The sequence below is a fragment of the Strongylocentrotus purpuratus genome, unplaced genomic scaffold (assembly GCF_000002235.5).
Source record: "Strongylocentrotus purpuratus isolate Spur 01 unplaced genomic scaffold, Spur_5.0 spur5_scaffold_18, whole genome shotgun sequence".
NCBI lineage: Eukaryota > Metazoa > Echinodermata > Echinoidea > Camarodonta > Strongylocentrotidae > Strongylocentrotus > Strongylocentrotus purpuratus.
The window spans coordinates 4805445-4827644 of NW_022145603.1; the positions used below are offsets into that span (position 1 = coordinate 4805445).

At 37.5% G+C, this 22200-nt stretch overlaps 1 protein-coding gene across 1 annotated transcript; it reads left to right on the top strand.

The window, feature by feature from the left end:
• Window positions 1-2002: 2002 nt before the first annotated feature.
• LOC100887994 (F-box protein At1g78280) lies at window positions 2003-16445 on the top strand. The gene is made up of 9 exons (XM_030989086.1): window positions 2003-2063; window positions 4772-4953; window positions 5362-5470; window positions 6377-6529; window positions 11783-11888; window positions 12841-12982; window positions 14211-14393; window positions 15254-15341; window positions 15811-16445. Exons 2-9 carry the CDS (start codon window positions 4775-4777, stop codon window positions 15928-15930), a joined length of 1080 nt encoding a protein of 359 aa, XP_030844946.1. The 5' UTR covers window positions 2003-2063; window positions 4772-4774; the 3' UTR covers window positions 15931-16445.
• The last annotated feature ends 5755 nt before the right edge of the window (window positions 16446-22200 follow it).

Below are 22200 nucleotides of genomic sequence, written 5' to 3' on the forward strand. Positions count from 1 at the left end.
AATTTAAAGGGACTAAAAGCAATTTCCCTAAACGTTCGCTCGCTATGCTCGCTCGCATTTATAGATGATATAATATGCCTAATTATAAATATTTTTAACTTATCAAAGGTCTGTTCAGTCTTCAGGATTGCCCCCCCCCCCACTCTTTATATTTAATGAGATGTATTTTTTAGCAATGAGACCTAGCTCACACATTGGGTGGTATTCTCATAAGTTAAGCCGGGACTAAGTCCAGACTAAACAAGAATTTAGTTCACACTTCTATGGAATGCTAGGTTTCATCTCCCTCCTTCAATATTCATGACAAGGATAATCTACCAAAGACTTTGTTGAAATTCAGTTCATACTCATATTATTATTTCTTCCCATTTCATTGCAAAATTAATTTTTTGGACGCTTTTCATTGAAGGATTAAAATAATCTGTTAAGGGTAAATTAGTTCACAACAGGCACTCCATAAAAGTGTGAACCACTACGTGGATCCTTGTCATTTGATTGGACGGTTGTTGATCACATGATATTCAATAGATGGTATATTGCACGGTCGTGCATTTTTGGTTATATGCGCCGTGCATTTTTGGTTATATGCAGACTGCGTACCTCTCTGCTGCATGTGCGCGTATCCCTGCGTGTATCTGACGCGAAGGCAATCTGCATGTAATCAATCGAGAAGGCTTGACTCGAACTTTAATTTATCTTTATAAGGAGTAAAGCATAATTTGTTGATTAACGTTCTATTAGGTCTTCTTCGATGTTAATGAATGTTTTTCATTCGTTTAATAGTGCAAATATGTTCATTCGTTGAAAGATTAACGTTAATTCTATTCAACTCGGCTGACGCCTCGTTGAATAGAATGTTAATCTTTCAACTCATGAACATATTCGCACTATTGAACTCATAACCATTCATTATTTGTATACCAACTAACGCGCTAACTTAGTACGCGCTACCGGAATACTAAATGTTCTCCTCGATCGCTCGCTAATTCGCTCGCTCGCAAATGAATTTTCAGACCACCACACAGTGCAAAGTATGATGTAGAGGAACAAATATAGAAATCAATGTAGGGAATAAAACAATGTCTAAACAAAGTTAATTTTTTCGCTTTGAGATTTCTCTTTGTAGGTGCCCTTTCTCTCTCTCTCTCTCTCTCTCTCTCTCTCTCTCTCTCTCCAGAAAATGCCCTTTTTCGTTGGTGCCCCCCCCCCCCCACTTTGGAAGTCGCTTGACCGCCCCTGAGTTATTTTATTTATTTATTTATTTATGCATGCATGTTCACAATTTCACAATTCATTGAAGTTAACATCACATAAAAATTAATACAAGATGACAAATCATTTTCAATTTTACAATACATTTGAATTAACTTCACGTGAAAAAGAATATAACATTGTTTTATCAAAGACAAGTTGCAACTTATATACAGTTTGAAGAATGAACACACAAAGGTGATGAAACATAAGCAAATAGAGCTTGAATCGTTACAACACCTTTCAAATATATAATATATGACAAATAAAATTCCTAAAGTTTTGTAGTGAACTATTTACACTATTTACAAAGTTTAAAAAAAAAAAAAAAAAAAAAAAAAAAAAACATTTCGTTAGGCCTAGTAACAAAATTATGTTAGATTTAATTAGAACTGATAAATAGATTATAATGTAAGTAATATCTTACATCTGTGAAATGATAATACACTTGAGTGCTCTTTTAAAAGAGTTTGTTGATTTTATATTTCGAATATCATTAGGTAAAGAATTCCATACATCTGGACCTCTGTGTCTGATTGATTTCTGGGCTAATGTAGTGTGAGGATTGACCACATGTAAAATGTTAATATTTATTAATATCATTATTGTCATAAACATTGTTATTGTTGTTGTTGTCCCGTTGTTGCTGTCGCATGCACCATCATATTCATAATCCCGATCGCTTATCATCGCCTTTGTGCATCGCCTATGCGCGGTCGCAGCGGGTAATGAATATTCATCTACTTTGATGCATATTCATGAGGATCGTTAATTGAAGCCAGAATAAAAACATAACTTCACAATTGTTAGCCGTAAGTAAATTAAACTTTCTGTTTGTTGAATTGTTCAGACATTCTTTATCACTTGTATCCGTAGTTCATTTTAACAATTGAAAGAATGAGTTTCCTGACGTTTCGGTTTGGTTATAGACCTTTTCCTCAGCCGTTACTTGCAGTTCAGACTTCAGTTCAGTCCCACTCGTTATTTTTCCTGTGTGTCCCAAGTCATTGTCGCGGTAACTTGTCAATGTCAGTGATGATTTCAGATTTGGACCTGATCGAGCGCCTCGGGGCCGGGGCCAGTGCATGTGGCCGTGCGGAGCGGAGCGAGCTCGATGAACAGGCTCTGACTCATATGTCACATATAACTTTCTGCATTGATCGCTGTGCACTTAGTTTACAATCTCTTTCTCTCAGCTATTGAGATTGGCAGAGGCCAGAGCCGCGCCGCTTGAGCGGCTTCAAATTTAAGTGAGAGAGCACAGGTAGAACTTTACACAGCGCCTGCGCCTACGCATAACGATTAACGTTCATCCAATCTCAGCATATTGCAGCCTCATTTTACTAAATTGGTGCGAACTAGGGCCCTTCTTAAGATTGGCTATCGCTGGCTTCCATTCACTCAATGTTATAATATTGGTGCGAGGAGAAAGCTTTTGATTTTTCGTTTGATCCGATCCAAAATTATGATATTTCAGTCAAACCCTCTATTTCAGTATTTGTTACAATTTTTTCAGCATCCTTAAAATGTTATGTATTTCGCTTAAGTTTAAGTCTTACGGAACTATTTTAAAGATTGAACAATTCTTATTTTCGTCATATTTGATTGATTGATTGATTGATTTTTATTCGACAAGCTTCCAACATAAAAACAATATACAATAATAACAGATCAAAAATAAGTCAGCTTGAACAGGATAACCCACGAAAGCTCGAGAGCTTATTTCCAGTGGGGTCCCTTACAGACATGTATAAAATTAATAAGTTAAAATAGTTATATTTACAGACAGATAAGAAAATTAAAAGAACTATTTATTAAAGATAATAATAATAACAACATTAAACTGATGATACTGATAGAAATGATATTAAGTAAAAGAAGGAGAAGAAGAAAAAGAGGAGAAGGAAGAAGAGGAAAATAATGATGAATTTGTAGAATTTCTATAACGTACAAAAACATAAGTATATATACAACATGAAAAAGTATGAACCGACAGAAGAATAAAAATTTCAATCATATAACATGTCATTCACTTCTCTTCTCTGACTTTCAAGTATTAGGTATTCCTTTAATTTCCTCTTAAAATGATCATAGTTTCCTATTTCTTTTACACCATTGGGAAGGGAATTCCAATGTTTTATGGCATTGTAATAAAACGAATTTCCAATACTACCTACTCTTTCTGGTAATTTAAAGTTGAATCGGCTATTTCAAACTGTAAATTTATTCTGAAATGTTCGTTGATTTTTCTATTTTATGTGTGCATCAGTTATGTGTGAAGTGCGTCACCTGTTTAAAGCATTCATGTCAAAATCTCCTTGGTGTGACGAAATATTATGTATTGACATTGCCATCGAATTTAAGTTGTGCTTAAGTTAGGTAGGCCCTCTCTCACTTTAAATTTGAAGCCACTTGAGCGGATCGCAAATGGGAGCGCGTAAACTCACTGTACAGCGCTCAATGCGCAAAGTTCTTTGTGGAGAGAGCCTACTATCTCTTTCTTTTGTTAGCCTCTTATATGGGTAGGAACGACTCCTCTCTTTAGAGACAGAAGCCGACCATAGGGTCTCTTGTGAAAATGTTGTGTCCATTTATGGCCACAAAACTTTGCCCAAGATACTCTATTTTAGCGGATTTATGTCGGATAATCGGATGCATTTATTTTTGAAAATTAGGCCTTGACTATATACATATACATCGGTTCCACTTACCAGATTGATTGTATGATGCGTTTAAGGGTCTTTTTTCCGGATTTTCTTCGTCGAAATTGAGTGCAGTAACAGTTTAAAATGCGACTGCAAGAATTTCAACACGGAGCTCAATTGCTGTTGGGTAAAACTAAAACAAAAACAAATATGATTGACTTGTCACTGTCAGTCAATTGACATGAATCCATTGATGCATCCATCACTCAGTAAACTCTGTGTAGATCGAGGTCTAGAGGTGGTCAGTGGAGCCAGGCATAGTCTCAGTGGAACATCTTTTTACACAAGAGACTAAAACTTTCGGCCTACCCACGTTGCTCATCTATGAAGAGTGCAGTGAGGTGTCTGAATATGTTATTGATCCAAACTATCCTCTCTATTTTGGTGACAATATCATTTTTAGCATTTTATATAAAAATAGTAAACTGTATGATGTTTTGCTCAACTCGCTTTGCTTGCTGCAAAATTGGCAGAATGGAAAGTTTATATTATAGTGGCAAGAGGCATCAACTTCCATTTTGCAAAAATGTGACCATGTGATCACATCTGCAACAATCCCACATATTACTGCTTTTTAAATTGTGTTATTATTATTATTAGTAGTAGTATTTCTAATATGATTATTATTATTAATTATTACTAATATTATTCATTATTATGATTATTATGTATGTTTTCTATATTTTCCATGGGGAATTTTTAATAATTTCTACTGAATTATGTGATATCTTGAGAGAGGGTTTACTTTCCGAACTCTGTTTTATCTTCAGGAGATCTATTTTCAAAAAGCTGTTTTCGTTGATGATTTATTTCAGAGGATGAGCTCCTATATGACTTTCCTGGTTGCTGCCATTACAGCCGCCGTGACCTCTGTCCTCTTTGATGCACTCCACCAAGACTTGGGGCGGAGCTACGAGATGGGCGGGGCTCTAGGTTTGATTGACAGGGAAGCCAATCTTAGCTTGGAGGAATACAATGAAAAGTACAATGGCAAGTGGTAAGCACTAACAACTAACAAGTCACTAGCTGTTGGCTTACTTCGAATCATCGGGTCATCGCGTCCGGTCATGATAAAACTCAGTGCCCTATTCAGTTTTGTGGTTTACTCTTTTTGACTGAGATAAGCTTTTTTTTCAATTCAAAATGGGCTTCCAGATATTTGATAGTTTTTTAACTACCGGTATTTAGAATTTATTATGTCAACACCAACATTAACAAATTAAAAAAAGATGAAAAAGAAACAAAAAGTAAGAAAAGAAACAAGCCATGACTAAAATTTCAGGGAATAATTGTTACATACATTACGTGTTTTAACACTTCATGGCATCGTCTGGAACTCAGGGTTAAATCTGTCTGTTCTTATTATTAGCCAATGTTTTCATACTCAACGTTTCATTCTGTACAGGCCTGTAATCATCACAGATGTGGTAGGGAGTTGGAGAGCTAGCGGCTGGAGTGAGAATTTTTTTATTCAGAACTTTGGAGAGGAGCATGTAACTTTGAAGTCTGTCCAGGTAAGACTAAGATGTCACTTTACTCTAAAACCAAAAACTTGTATAAGTTTCAGGACTGATACACATCAGGGAGGCATTTCACAAAACTTGTTATCAGTGACAAATGACAACTTGTGTTATAAGCTACTGAAATCCTAGCTTCTGATTGGTTATCAGCAGATTTGTCACTGATTTTTGTTATTTTTCATTGAAAAAAGGCTTTGTGAAACACCCCCCTGGGCTTTGTCTTATAACCAGTTGTGATTGATTCAAATCAGTTGCAGGTTACCAGTCTCCTATATGTACATTGATATAAATTGCAAATAACAGTTTCATGTAAAATAAACAATACTGCACTAAGTTTTTTGACACATTTAATTTCGGGTTTAAAGAGAAGGTTGAGTTCTGGGAAGAGGTGAAAAATAATCTGTGAGCGTTATCATTGTTATTATGAAAGTGTGGAAGAACATCAGATGAAAAATGTTCCCTGAAAAGCATGGTTCTTTCAAATGCCTTAATATTCTAAATATGACATGTAACAGCATCCAAATCGGGACAGATTTTTATGCCACATGTTCGTGTAGTCCCATAAACTTCTTTCTGTGTACAGAACTTGTAACTCAAGACTGGGCCAAATTTCTAATCATTTTGATGATTCCAGAATCTTGCAGTACACACCAATACTTATATGCTAGATGATCAACCTTTTTTGTTCGATTCCACAACGTTTCTTTCACAATGCAATCGCATGACCAGAACTCAACTTTATCTTTAATGACAAGTTTCATGTTTTGAAGTGACTGAATTATAAGATAAAGATCTAAAACGAAATTCCAAAGTTTGTTGGTATCATAGGAAACTTAATGAAGAGAGTTTCCATGTACATGTTCCACGCTTTTTCTTTCTCTTGATGTCTTTGTTTTAAAGAGAAAACTGAAAGATGCGACGAGCAGCTACACGACCCTGCAACATTTTGTGAAGCTGAAGATGAAGGCTGGAACGAGAGACAGATGGCTTTATGTTGAAGATGAGATCTTCATACCACGAAGACCAACATTGAAGGAGGATATCGGACAAGTGGTAAGTTTACAAGTAGTCGATCATCTTCTTCTGAGGAGGCGCGATAGCTCAGTCGGTAGAGCAGTGGTCTCGTAATCTGGTGACCCGGGTTCGAAACCAAGTCGATGCACTAGTGCCCTTTGGTAAGGCATTAATCCTCATTACCAGGTCTTTCGGAGAGGACCTAAAGCCGTCGGACGTCTGGTTGCTTACTAACAAGCATTTATGCTTTCTTAGCAGTCAGGTAAAATAACCATCATCATTACCATCATATTATTTTCTGTACCCCTGATCTCTCACTTCTTTTTTGGCATTGTCTACTCTTTGTATTGTGACCGTGTTCATGTAAAGTAATGTCTTGTCCCGTTCTCGTCTCTGTTTGCATCCCCCTTTTTACCCATATTGTGTAGTTCCTTGTGTAGTTACGGACTTGTTAATTTAATTACTCATTATTCCTAAGTATCATTTCAGGTGTCCACACTTAAACAAGCATTGCTTTTCAGTGGACCCCTCTGTTTCCAATATGTATTCTCAAATTGTTGTAAATGTTTATAATTGATTTGTTATGTTTTGTTGTAAACATAAATAAATTAAAATTGAAAATAAAAATTAATAATCATTACCTATAAATATATACCTATCTTACCATGCAATTAAAATTCAGATTTCCAGGTATCTCCATCAAGGCCAGTCAATATTATATAAATACTAGATCTTTAATAAAGTTACAAATGCGTGATTGGTCTGGAGCTCGTCGCATGATATTATTTTTGATATACATTGAACACTCTAGGGTTCTACAAAAGAAATGGAACAAAGAAATCCTGCTAAAATAGATAGCGTTCTGTTGTTTGAGATTGGAAAGGGTCCATTGATGTACATTAAAAAATAATAATAATAATAATAATAGATTTATATAGCGCAGCTTTTATACAAAATATATTCAGCTGCGCTGGTTAAGAGCTCCTTTTTACTAAATTCTACAAAATAAGATCACTCAGTTGAACAAATAAGTTTTTAAATTGGATTTAAAAACATTGAGAGATGGAGTGCTTCTTATTTCTATTGGCAAGCTATTCCATAATTTGGGGGCGGCAATAGCAAAAGCACGGTCCCCAAGAGTTACTTTAGTTTTGCCATGGGGAATCTGAAACAGTAATTTATCTGTGGAACTGCGCAGGCTACGACTGTGTGATTGGACTTTGAGTTGAAGTAATTCTTTGATGTAATTAGGGGCTTGACCGCTCAATGATTTATAGACGATTAACAATATTTTGAATGAGATTCTTTGACGGACTGGCAACCAGTGGAGTTCTCTCAGAAGAGGTGCGGTTGAAGTGAATTTCGACCGACGATAGACAAGTCTTGCACATGCATTTTGTACTCTTTGTAACTTACATGTAGCTATCAGAGAATCAGGCATTCCAAACAGCAACCCCTTACAATAATCAAGCTTACTTGTGATAAGAGCGTGTACAACCAATTTCATACTTTCTTGATCAAAATATTTGCGGATACGTCTGAGATTGTACAGAAGATAGTATGTTGATTTGCATATATTTTTAACATGTGTTTCCATGGTTAAATTAGTATCAAAGTATACTCCTAAATTCCTTGCTGTAACAGAGGGTATCACATTGGAGGATCCAACTCTTACACCGTCAATGCTTATTTTTGAGATCTGTTGTGGAGTTCCTATAACCAAAAATTCACTCTTACTATCGTTTAGCTTAAGATTATTGTTAAGCATCCATCTATGAATAAAATTAACACATTTTTCCAACATTGAAACACTTGCATCTTGAGTACTAGTGGATGGTCTAAAGGATAAAAATAATTGTGTGTCGTCTGCATAACAGTGACAGGAGACTTCAGGAAAATTATCCTGAGTGCTCTTGATTAGATTACTCGTGTATAACATAAAAAGCAAAGGGCCGAGCCGAGAGCCCTGTGGCACACCAAAGGGCACCTGGAAAGAGTCAGAGACAATGCCATCAATTTTAACTTTTTGATGTCGATCAGACAAGTATGACTCGATCCAGCCGAGAGCAACACCGTCGATACCGCAGCATATCTTCAAAATATCTAGTAATCTGGAATGCTCAATAGTGTCAAAGGCACTACTCAAGTCAAGTAATAACAGGAGAGTGATTTTCTGTCTGTCCATTGCAATCAGAATATCACTCTTGATCCTGAGTAGTGCCGTTTCTGTACTATGAAACTGTCTATATGCAGACTGATTGGATGGAAGGAGTGAATTACTGTTAAGAAACTGTAAAATCTGTTGTGTGGCTGCACCTTCTACCAATTTAGAAATGTATTGTAGGTTACTTATGGGTCTAAGATTACCAAATTCAACATCAAGCCCTGGTTTTTTCAACAATGGTGAAACAAGTGAGACTTTCCATTCTTTAGGAAAGTGGCCCGTAGACAAGGAGACATTGATCATGGATGTGAACACAGGTAGTATAACATCAATATATTGCAAGAGAATCTTTGTTGGAATCGGATCAGCAGAACAAGACTTCTTGCTGAGCTTCATCACAAGTTTCCCTACTTCCTGTTCAGATAAAAGTTTAAACTTATCAAGCTTGATACCATCAGGTACTGGAATAAGACTTGATGAATCAGTATCAATTCTATCCATCGAACATATGCTAGTTTGAATGTCACTGTGAATGTTTAGAACCTTGTCATGAAAGAATTTTCCTAAGTCATTCACAAAAATCTTCTTATCAATGTTACATGGCATCACTGGTTGTTTGTTTGAAACATTAAGCAGAGATTTGATGACAATGAACAAGCTCTTTGAGTCATCTTTGTTATGTGTTACTAAATCTTTATGATAAGTTCTGTGAGCAGCATTCAAAACATACAATGCTGCATTGCGAGCTTTCTTGTACTCATTCAGATCGTGATCAGATCGTGTTCTAGACCATCGTTTCTGTGCTTTTCTTCTTTGCTTCTTTGCTGCTCTAACCTCGTCCGTGTACCATGGCACATGAGGACGGGCAACTACTCGTTTTGAAACTAAAGGAGCATGTTTATCTAAGACCTTTCTGAGTGTGATATCATACAAGGAGGCCAGATCAGAGATATCACTGGGTACATGTACATTTTGACAGAGTATACTTTCTGCAAGATCTATACTAAACATCCTAGCATTAATACGGGAGGATTTGCGATACGGCACAAGTTTGTCAGCCAATAATGGTTTACATGTATTGAGATGGCACATAACAGGAATATGATCAGATAAGAGGTAATCACATGGCCATGGTTGGCCAACAATTATATCATCAGACTCGCGACAAATAAGTAGGTCAAGGGTATGACCATGTGAATGAGTACTAAAATTTACAAATTGAGTACAACAGAGTGATTCGAGGAGGTCTCTAAATGACTTTGATTCAGATGAGCTTACATCAACTCGAATGTTGAAATCACCAGCAATTAGCAATGGAACATCGGACAAAAGGTGATCTTGAATATATTCATTGAACTGAGAAAGAAACAGTGGAACAGACACGGGATGAGATTCTGAATATGGTGGTCTGTATATATTGATCAAATGAAGACGAAACGATTTACAAGAAATATGATATTCAGCATACTCAAATGATTCCTTTTGACCGGCGGCAACTTGACGAGCATCGATGGAATCTTTGGAGAGAAGACCAGTTCCACCACCGCGGCGACCAGTCCTAGGATGGTGAAGGAAGCGATACCCAGAGGGAACAAATTCTTGTAGAACTGCGGTGTCACTCTCAGTTAACCAGGTTTCTGTTAGTGTGACTAAATCAGCATTGCTTTCATAGACAAAATCGTGAATAATAGTTGTTTTATTACGAACAGAGCGTACATTAATTGAACAAAGTTTAAGACGATCTGAAAGTGATGAAGTTCTAATCGTTGCTTGACTTACATGTCGAAGACTATTCTTTTTCCTTCCGCCTCGATTACCCCGTCTGGTTTTCTTACGCGTCGTCTTTTGAATTCCATATAATCCGATAGTTTCACAAACATGTAATGGAAGAGGTGCAGTGAAATCTTTCCACTGACAGAGTTCAGCTGGGGTGTACTTGATGACAGCAGCAGGTTGATTGACAAGACGTTTTGTAGCGAGTAGGGTGTCATCATGTTGCTTGTCTGGGCCGGGATTGGGGTGGACATCACCGGCATGAACTAGTTCCAACTGGAAGGAGGCATTGCTGTTAACACTGTATGGGATCCTTGTTTTAAGGAAATGTTTCCTGGTGAAAGGTTGACAACCCAAAGGATGGACAATGGTCTGTCCACTGCAGTCAGCGAAGTCAATAGCACTGGCATAGCAGCACAGAATGATGAACAGTCCCAGATGAAAAGGCTGCATTGTGTTTGATCTGAGTCTAAGCATTCAAGTTCGTTGAAGCAAACAATACACAAAAGCTACACAGTGAGGTACATGTACATGTACAGTAATGCACAGAGGTGTACAGGGAACATAGATTCTTACATATGGTACTAGTACAAACAGCAATCAAAAAATGTAACATTCAAGAACATATGAAATAATCACATATAAAACTTACAATTTGACCAGCTGATGCCATGTAACTTACACAATCATATAGTAATAGTACAAAAGATCAAATATAGCAAAATCAAGTAATTAGGAGCTCCTTCTTGGAGAGCAGCATAAGCATGTACATGCTCGTGCGCTCAACCCAACTCAACCCAACTTAAAGATAAAGACCAGTTCTGGTCAAGTGATTGCATTGTGAAAGATCAACGTGGAATCGATCAGAAAAGGTTGATCATCTAGCATATAAGTATTGGTGTGTACTGCAAGGTTCTGGAATCATCAAAATGATAAGAAATTTGGCCCAGTTTTGGTAAAGTTACAAGCACTTTACACAGAAATATGTATATGGGACTACACAAACATGTGGCATAAAAATCTGTCCCAATGTTTATGCTGTTACGTGCCATATTTAGAATATTAAGGCATTTGAGGAGCCATGCTTTTCAGGGAACATTTCTTATCTGATGTTCTTCCGTGCTTGCATAATAAAATTGATAACGCTCACAAATTATTTTTCACCTCTTTCCAGAACTCAACCTTCTCTTTAAATATATTTGATATTGGCTAAGCAAATTCAGTCTTATTTTTTCCTTCAAGATGCAAAATGCAGAAATTTACAGCATAATTGATAACCCACTACAGATAGATGCAAGTGTGTAAATTTACAGCTTTAATGACCAGGCTTGCTCGATGTATTTGATTAATTTCAGATGTATCTTCAAGAGGACTTCTTCCAAATATTCCCAGAAGAGATCAGACCATGGAATGCCATGATGTTATGGGGGACTGCTCACTCAAGATCGGCTCTACATATTGGTATGACATCATCACTCCGTCTCTCTCTTCACCCTCTGCCCCTCTCTCTCCCCCCCCCCCCCTCTCTCTCTCTGCCCCCTCCCCCCTCTCTCTCTCTCTTTCCTTTTTTTCTCTCAAGTTTATTCTCTTTCTGTGTACCTTCCTATTTCTCTATCTCTCTTTCTCTTGTCTGTCTCTGTATTTCTCTCTTTCTTTATATTTCTTTCTCCCCTTCTCTCTCTCTCTCTCTCTCTCTCTTTTTCTCTCTCTCTTTCCTTTTTTCCCTCAAGTTTATTCTCTTTCTGTGTACCTTCCTATTTCTCTATCTCTCTTTCTCTTGTCTGTCTCTGTATTTCTCTCTTTCTTTATATTTCTTTCTCCCCTTCTCTCTCTCTCTCTCTCTCTCTCTTTTTCTCTCTCTCTTTCCTTTTTTCCCTCAAGTTTGTTCTCTTTCTGTGTACCTTCCTATTTCTCTATCTCTATTTCTCTTGTCAGTCTCTGTGTTTCTCTCTTGCTCTATATTTCTTTCTCCCCCTTGTCTCTCTCTCTCATTTTCTCTCTCATGACTGTTCTCATTTTCTGTCTCTTTCTGTGTACCTTCCTATTTCTCTATCTCTCTTTCTCTATAATGTCTGTCTCTGCATTTCTCTCTTTTTTATCTTTCTTTCTGTCTTCCTCTATTTCTCTCCTCTCTACATCTTTCTCCATGATTCTGTCTCTCTACCCCTGCCTCGTCTCTCTGTATCTCAATCTCTTGCATTCTTACTTTGGCTATTTTCTATCTCTCTACTCATTCCTTTTTTTTTCTCACTACCTCTCTCTTTCTTTCTCAGTCTCTCTTTTTCTGATTGTACTTTGTATCTGTTTTCATCTCTTCCTGTCCTATTTTTATCTGTCTGTGTCTGTATGTCTTTGTCTCTCTTCTTTACATGTAGATGTACACCCTAACTCCATCTCATCCTCTATGTTGTAGATCCATACAACTGGACAGGCACCAACGCAGTGATATGGGGAAAGAAGCGATGGAAGCTCTATCCCCCTGGTCAAGATGACTTACTTTATGCTACGACCAACCCCAACTCAGGATTCCCGCTCAATTGTCATACTTATAGCAGGTCAGTTTCCTAACCCGATAAGTGCCATAGGCAGTTATTATCTGCTCCAATTCTGCCACTATTTGATGGAGAAAAGCATGTACATGCTGATGAAATTTAATAATTGCTCATAAATGTTGATATTATGAAACAATGTTCTAAGAAAAAATGGCAAAAGAAAGTATGAATCTTGCTTAGGGAGACATGATTGTATCATGAAGTAAAAATCTTTATTCACCTACTGAAAGCAGGGGTAGTCTGTTTAGTGATTAAAACATTGTTGTTTTATCTGACTACGGATTCAGAACTTCCTTTACTGCTAGTTTGGTTTCAATCTGTAGAGGTGCTGTGGTCTAGTGACGAGGTCACCATAATGCAGATCCCAAGGTACGGCATTCAAATCCATGCCAAGGCTCTGATGTCTTATGGCAGGGCTCCTCATAGTCCAGCCGGGCCCGGATCCACAACCGGAACACAGAGCAAGTCAATCCTGACCGCCCGGCAGGATCTGCATTTAAAAAAGAAATTTAAAAGAAATTACTTTTAAATCTGCGCTTAAACCCAACTTGAAACCAGCACCTTAAGTTGGTGGCTGCACATGACGACACACCTCCAGTTTAAATGCCTTTACGGTGTCTTTTGGAGGAATCCTACCGAGCAACAATTTATGGTTTAGATGCTGCTTATAAGTACCGGCTTGCATGGTGATGTAGATATACAGTAGGCTTACGGTTGCACCATGGGAGAGAGGGGGCGGGGGAAGGATTGGGGAGTCCTGAAAAGGGCTGTTGACTGTAATCTTTCTTTCTTGAGTGTGTGTGTAGTGTGTGAAGCTTATAGTTCTAAAGAGAACTATAACGCCAGTTGGAGAGGATGGGTAGTAGGGGAGGGGTCTTGACGTTTCAAATAGGTTGACTTTCTGTCGTCGGGAGAACTATAAGCTCAAGAAAGATAACCAACAGTCCCTTTCAGGACTAGACACACACACTCAAGAAAGACAGATTACAGACAATCCTTCTCAGGACTCCCCATCCTCCCTCCTCTCTCACATGGTGCAACCGTAAGCCAACTGTTGAATGAATGGTGGTGGTTATTTTATCAGACTGCTAAGAAAGCATAAATGCTTGTTGTAGTAAGCAACCAGACGGCCGACGGCTTTAGGTCCTCTCCAAGGGACCTGGTAATGAGGATTAATGCCTTACCAAATAACATTTAATTTGATTCTTTCTTTCTTTCTTTCTTTCTTCAGTCCTATCGATGCCTTTGATCCTGATCTTGATGCTTATCCTGACTTTGCCAAAGCAAGAGGTATTCAGGTAGAGCAGAACCCTGGAGAGCTTTTAATCATTCCGACGGGTTGGTTCCACCAAGCTTTCAATGTTAAAGAGACATTCGCTATCAGCAGTCAAGTCATGAACCTTGCTAATTATAAGTAAGATACTTTTTTTTGATATTACCTTGTACTTTCAATTAAAGATAAACTTGAGTTCTGGTAAAAAAAAAGAAAATGAATTCTCACAGAATCTAACGAAACTTACACTGAATGTTCAAGATTACAAATAAATGTCATTTGCCAAACAATTTTGGTAGAAAATGTTTACTGGCTGAGTAATGAGCATAGACAGATAAGGAAATCAAGGTTAGTAGCCCAGACACATTTTGTGTAGTCCCATATACATCTTTCTGTGTACAGTGCTTCTTACTTTACCAAGACTGGGCCAAATTGATTATGATTTTGATGACTCCAGAACCTTGCAGTGCACACCAATACTTACATGCTACATGATCAACTTTTTCTAATCCATTTCACACCTTTTCTTTCACAATGCAATCGCAATGACCAGGACTCAACTTCATCTTTAAATAGCGATATTTGCTATCAGCATCAACTCATTAAAGAGCGAAAGTAAAAGCGAGATATTTGTAATGTATCACCTTGTACTTAACAAAATGGTTATTAGACCATGTGGATAGTAGACGGGCTGGGTGAGGACCAACTGGGAATAGACCAAATGGCAATAGACCAGCCTGTGTACACACATAAGGCCTACAAAAAAAAATGTTATTGCCCTTTGTGACCGACCCCAATATCTGGAAATCTATGGTCGGCTTTAAAAAAAAAAAAAATCACTGTTTTTTAGAAAAAAATATGTATTACCGGTACAACATTAAAAAGTGAGAAATATTATACAAAAGAGGGAGTTAAAAAATATTTAAAAAAAAGATATCTGACTGACCGACCCATGTTTTTAGGCCTAAGGATCCTGTTTTCATCATCTCCTTATTCCACAGAATCATCCTGGAAGAGATAGCCAAGGCAGGCCATTTTCCGCAAGGCGAAATCCCTCAAGCATATGAATCTTTGGCACCAGAAAAGCAGGTAGGGTCCAAGTCCAATTAGTGTATCGCAGAGGGGTGCTGCATTTTAATAACTGTTTTCTGATTAAATTGTAATTAGGGGGTGGCAAATTCTTATCGTTATGTAGTGGTGGTTAGTGGTGGTTATTTTACCTGACTGCAAAGAAAACATAAATGCTTGTTAGTAAGCAACCAGAGGACTGATAGCTTTAGGTCATCTCCGAGAGACCTGGTGATGAGGAGTAATGCCTTACCAAAGGGTACTAGCGCATCGCCTTTGTTTTGAACCCGTGCCGCCGGATTACGAGACCACTGCTCTACCAATTGAACTATCGCGCCTCCTCAAATGAGATCCATGTCGATATTCTGTATCATTTGAACGATATGCTAATTACAAAGTGATCTATTGTGAATGGGATGAATAAAAATTGAAAAATAATGAAGAAAAGATGTTAGAATTGTTGTTCATTTGATTCTATCCTCGACTACAGGTGGAAGCTGCTATGAGGCTCATTCCGCAGCATGTCATTGACAGAGGGCGCACTGTGATAGACATTGCCATCAATCAGCTGACATTGCAACAGTCCATGCAAGGGAAATATGACTCGTGATAATGAGTCCTATGATTTCAACTGGGGGTCTTTCACAAAGACTAAGATCGACTTTAAGTGGGACCTAACTATGGCAGGCCGTTCATGCCACTGTTTTCTCTCACCATTTATTGGCATTGGTCTCTCAAGGGATGTATAAATCATGGTCACAAATCTACAGAATTGACATTTTTTGATAATTCATTATTGGAGGAAAAAATATTATGTAAAGATCATAATGGTGAGAGCAAACAGTGGCATGAATGGCCTGCCATAGTTAAGTCCAATCTTAGTCATTGTGAAACACTCTCGTGTTCTTAGCTCAGTAACTGTAGTGTATGTAGTATGTAGAGGTGTTGTGGATTAGTGGATAAGCCACTTCTCTGAGGATAACAAGGTTTAGGGTTCAATAGTGGTCTAGTGGATGCGCCACGGACTGTGTATCGCATGGTTTGCGGTTAGAGTCCCGCTGCGGCACTTATTTCCTTTGGCAAGATACTAAGCTACATTTGTCACACTCGACCCAGGTGAGGTAAATGGGTACCTGCGTTGTTACTGGTAGGAGTTAAAGATAAACTCCAGTTCTGGTAAAAAAAAAGAAAATTAATTCTCACAGAATCAAACGAAACTTACACTGAATGTTCAAGATTACAAATGACATGTGCCAAACAATTTTGGAAGAAAATGTATACTAGCTGAGTAATGAGCATAGAAAGACAAGGAAATCAAGGTAGTACTAGCCCCGACACCATGTGTGTTGTCCCATATATAGCTTTCTGTGTCCAGTGCTTGTTACTTTACCAAGACTGTGCCAAATTTAGGATGATTCTGATAACTCCAGAACCTTGCAGTACACACCAATACTTACATGCTATATGATCAACTGTTTCTGATCCATTCCACTCCTTTTCTTTCACAATGCAATTGCATGACCAGAACTCAAGTTTATCTTTAATTCCTTGAATGCTAGAGTGCCATAAAGCCTAGGTAATAATTGTGGAGCGACATTAGTACCTGTCAAGAACCCACCATTAGTATTATTAATATCCTATGAAACCTACATTTCTTACACTTGATTCAAGCTAGGTAGTCAATTATTATTTGAAGTAGTATTTGGTATCACCTGTACCAGAGAGTGGAAAAGCAAACTGAATCACTGTGACACTTTGGGTCTCTCCAACAGGTATAACTGATTGGGAATGTGCAGGTAGACCACTATACCAACACTTTCATTTTCACTGACTAATTCCCATTTCATGAAAACACAGACTAATTTCTTAAAGTCCACCGAATAATTTCAATAAATTTATCGGCGGCCTTGTTCCTAACAACAAATTCAATTTACATTAACCAATTAGTCTTGCCAACCAAAATGGCAGCACTCGTGCATATCGTAGGGGTGCTGTCCTCCGTAGAGAGCGTGTGTTCAGGGATGAAACAAATCCGTGAGAGTTGTATGACCATATAGATATGTTCAAGAAGTATAGATTCAACAGAGAAGGAGTTTGTTTCATAACCGACGAGTTGAGAAATGAATTGGAGCAAGGCTCTACCTGCTCTAATATCTGCAGGTCTTTGTAGCATTGTGATTTTTTGCAACTGGCAGCGTGCTCGACAGTGCTGCAACGATACATGGCTGCAGCATTGCCACAGACAGTCTACCGAGTGATAAGAAGGGTGATAAGAAGTAGTGCAGCAGGTTCCTATGGTGCTGAGATGTTGACTCCCGGCCCCCCCCCCCCACTCAGTGTTATTTAGGGTACGCATATGCTTGTTCCCTCTTTTTGAAAACACCCCCTATCTGAGGACTGCCAACATTTCCGAACCCTCCTTTCGCGGGCTTTTCGCAGGCTTTTCCTGCCTTGGAGACCCCCCTTAATCATGAAAAATGCTCAATGTACCCCCCTAATTTTGGAATAATTTCTCAGGAGTCCAAAGAGATGAGAGAAAAAACGAAAAAACATCCCCTTTTTAAAGAAATCTCCGGGTGAAAAGTTAATACACCCCTTTTTTTACAGTTCTCGGGCCGGACTTTGTCGCACGAAAAGTACCCCTTTACTGGACATTTTGGTAACAAGCATGGGTCCGTCCGTTCTCGGAGTGGGGGGCCGGGTGGTGACCCTGCTCTCGATCCTCAGCACTTGTGATGATGATTGGGTACAGGAAACGCATAATCGCACTACCGTATGAACGCCTTCACCGACACATGGAACAATTGAAATTTCATTATAGCAGTGACAATGCCATGTCGGTATTCGGGTATAAAACCCTGCCTTTAAAGATAAAGTTGAGTTCTGGTCATGCGATTGCATTGTGAAAGAAACATTGTGGAATCAATCAGAAAAGGTGATCATCTAGCATATAAGTATTGGTGTGTACTGCAAGGTTCTGAATCATCAAAATGTTAAAAAAATTTGACCCAGTCTTAGTAAAGTTACAAGTACTGTACACAGAAAGATGTATATGGGACTATCCTATATCTATCCAGTCCGGACAGATATGATAATTTACCAAATATATCAATTAGTAAGCGGTTTCCCGGCAAAATTTGTATCATCACTTATTAGTCAGAACATATTCTTTCACATGATTGGTAATAAGAGCTTCCATTTCATTTTTTGAGAGGGGGCATTTCCAAAACTAGTCTTTACTATTTTGGTCCATAGCAAAATATCCATCTCGATTGTGTAGAAAAAATACATTTGAGTCTTTGTAAATGCGTTATACACGTGTATATCAAAAGATAATCCATTGTGCTGTCAAAGTATTAAAGGGATAAACTTAAATTATGTTTTTTTTTTAATATATTACTGTTTAGGCCTAGTATGTTTAATAATTTGAATTCAATTGACTTCAATTAAAATGAAAAAAAGGAAAATATGCTTAACAAATTACAGCAGAAAAGTAAGGTTTGCAATAGAAATTCAGTATCATTACCTACGTGTATATGTCTGTAAGTTCCATGTATCAATATGAATGTTTTGTAAACGTGAGTGCAATAAAGTTTCTTATTATTTATTGAAGTTTAACTGAGTTTAGCTTATCTTCTTTCATACGTTTTCATGTCAAAGAATATAGTCCAGTCAAATAGCAATTTTAAAAAAAAATAGTAAACCTAAAATAATTGCATGAGTATTTATCCCACTGTTGTGGTCTTAGGAATAATCCTCTTAAGAACATACTAAAAGATTAGGAAATTTTAAGGAGTGGAAAGCAGATAAAGACGGAGACAGTGAGAGAGAGACACACACACAGACAGACAGAGATAAATAGACGGAGAGAGAGAGAGAGAGGCAGAGACAGAGAGAGAGAGAGAGATAGACGGAGACAGAGAAAGAGACAGAGAGTGAGGCAGAGACACGGAGAGAGAGATAGACGAAGAGAGAGAGAGGCAGAGACAGAAAGAGAGATAGACTAAAACAGAGAGAGAGATAGACAGAGACACAGAGAGAGGCAGAGAGAGAGAGAGAGAGAGATAGACAGGGACGGAGACAGAGAGAGAGACAGAGAGAGAGAGATAGACAGGGACTGAGTGAGAGAGAGAGAGAGAGAGACAGACAGACAGACAGAAACAGAGATAGACAGAGAGAGATAGACACACTATGAACATGATAGACAATGAAAGTGGACAAAATATACAGTTCCTCAGGTAGACAAAGGAACATCCCTTCACTGCTATTATGTAAAAATGTGTAGAACAGGTGTCACATGCATATTCACCTGTTCTACACATTTGTACATAATAGCAGTGAAGGGATGTTCCTTTGTCTACTTGAGGAACTGTATATTTTGTCCGCTTTCATTGTCTATCATGTTCATAGTGACAGTGACACAGGCAGAGAGATAGACAGGGAGTAAGTGAGAGAGAGAGAGACAGACAGACAGAAACAGAGATAGACAGAGAGAGATAGACAGTGACACAGGCAGAGAGAGAGAGAGATAGACAGGGAGTGAGTGAGAGAGAGAGAGAGTGAGAGACAGAAAATGGGGAGAAAAATTAGGGTTGGCTCTAAAGCACGGAGCAGACCCTACCCAAATAAGAGGGTAACGAATCAAAGAGACGGAATTTTCAGTCTAGCTGGGATGTAACTAAAAAAAATTAGCGCAGTTGTACGATTAAATCTTAAACCTATCGGAACCTGCTTAATTTCCTTTCTTATGTTTGAATAACAAAACACTCACATACGGGGCATGAAAGTTTGGTTCAAAGATTTTGAGTTTGTTCTCATATTTAGAATGACATCTGAACCCCTTCAAGGGGACATGTCTGTTGTGATATTCTTTCAAACTGACATAAAAGAATATATAAGAAGGCTCACAAATACATTTTCATCTTTACCAGAATTCCAAACTCAACCTTCACTATAATATATTTACTACAAAAAATTAAGGTATCAAATGCAGTTTGAATTAAAAGCGTGACAATGGCCATTTACTTTGTAATCATACATATTTATTTTCTCTTATCCAGCAAACAAATAATATTTGGTTAGAATACAAGTGTGAAAGGAATGTGAGATTTATCAACTGTCAAAGTACATTTTATTGTAAATATTATGTAGGACACAATTAGATTTAGATTTCATGATCCTTGATACAGTACATGTGTATATTACCAGTTCTATAAATTGCATGTGACACAGTTTCTTCACTTAATCACAAATGATTTGATTGAATACATGATTTTGATCCATAAATATGAAATCAGAAAAAAGCACTTTGATAATGCATCAACTGCACAATCCCCCATCCAGCCATGCACATATTGATACCCTAATCATAAGACCGAACCCGAATTACCAACCTTGACAATATTCCCTAATCCCCAACCTTAACACTAACATACAACGTTATTCTTTACTTTTGTTCTCCAAAATCTGTTAGCACATACATCGTCTGGTAAAGTATTTTAGATTGATTTCTACACTTTAACAGGGAATTATGATAAGTCCATCCAGGTTTTAATAAAAGCAGAAAAGTGAGAGAAACAAATCTGTGCTCAAACTTTCACAGACCTGTTTCTCTCATTTTCTGCTTCCAGTCAAACCAACTTATTTCTGTCTAGCCCTAACATTGACCCTAACTATATTAAATTCATTAATTTCATAAAACACAGAGATATAATATATATCAAAATTAATTGTGCTTGGGGAAATCGCATTAAAAAACCAGTGGCTTGCAATAAAACACAGCAATTCCCCTTACAATCATAGTAATAAAAACAGCAGTTACAGAATACAATTACTTTGATCAATATCAAATCTTACTGAGTGCATTGTAGGGTACTTTGCAGTTCAGTTTTGATAATACAATGATAAATAAGCAGAATCATAGCTGAATACATTGAGTTGCTGTTTTTACAAGTTTCCTTGTGAGTTCAAATGGACGGAGTGTGTAATAATGCTGATAAAAACGATGCAAAACACCTCAATCCTTTGTACAAGTTAAGTTAAGAGCTGGTCATATATAATTGGTAACAACGATAAAATTGGTTTACATGTATGTAGAAAAGCTCTTATTGGTGTTGCTCATTGCTTTTATGCTATTAAAAAAGGAGCACTTTTTTCTCTGAATAAAAATCATTTTGATTCTGTTGTGAACAGACCGATTTCATCATCATCGTTGATACATGTGTCTATCCATTCACTAATTTTTAAACTGATACAGAGAGAAAACAATTATCATAAACACAACCTCTTTATCTTGATGGCAAACTAACCGTGTATTTCTTCATTGAGAAGGTTTTTTTTTTAATCCCTTAAAATCATAGGGTGGTATTCTCATAAAGTAAGCTGAGACTAAGTCCAGGCTAAACTAGAATTTTAGTTCACACTTCTATGGAATGCTAGATTTCATCTTCCCCTTCAATATTCATGACAAAGATAATCTATCAAAGACCTTGTTGAAATTCAGTTCATACTCATATTATCTTTTTCTTCCCATTTCAATGCAAAATTAATTTTTTGGACACTTTTCATAGAAGGATTAAAATAATCTGTACAGGGTGAGGGTAAACGAGTTGGCAACAGGCACTCCATAAAAGTGTGAACTAACTTAGCATGCGCTACCAGAATACCACCCTACAGTGATTAGCAACAGACAATAGGCCAATTTGGTAATCGAAACCAAATTTATATCAAAGTGCCTAGATACAAATTATTTCATTTACCCGTTACAAATAATTGTAATACAATAGTCAGAAAGCAAATTGCATATTTTATGTGTTGCTAGGTAGGACAAGCCATAATGTTTGTCTTTCCTAGCAACAACTAATGTATGCAATTTGAATTC

What these genes read in the sequence shown, in the direction of transcription:
- LOC100887994 (XM_030989086.1), top strand. Translation starts at nt 4,775, where the DNA reads ATGAGCTCCTATATGACTTTCCTGGTTGCTGCCATTACAGCCGCCGTG. An exon ending in TAACTTTGAAGTCTGTCCAG is followed by an intron (nt 5,471 to 6,376) that starts GTAAGACTAAGA and finishes TTTGTTTTAAAG; the next exon opens with AGAAAACTGAAAGATGCGAC. An exon ending in AGGAGGATATCGGACAAGTG is followed by an intron (nt 6,530 to 11,782) that starts GTAAGTTTACAA and finishes GATTAATTTCAG; the next exon opens with ATGTATCTTCAAGAGGACTT.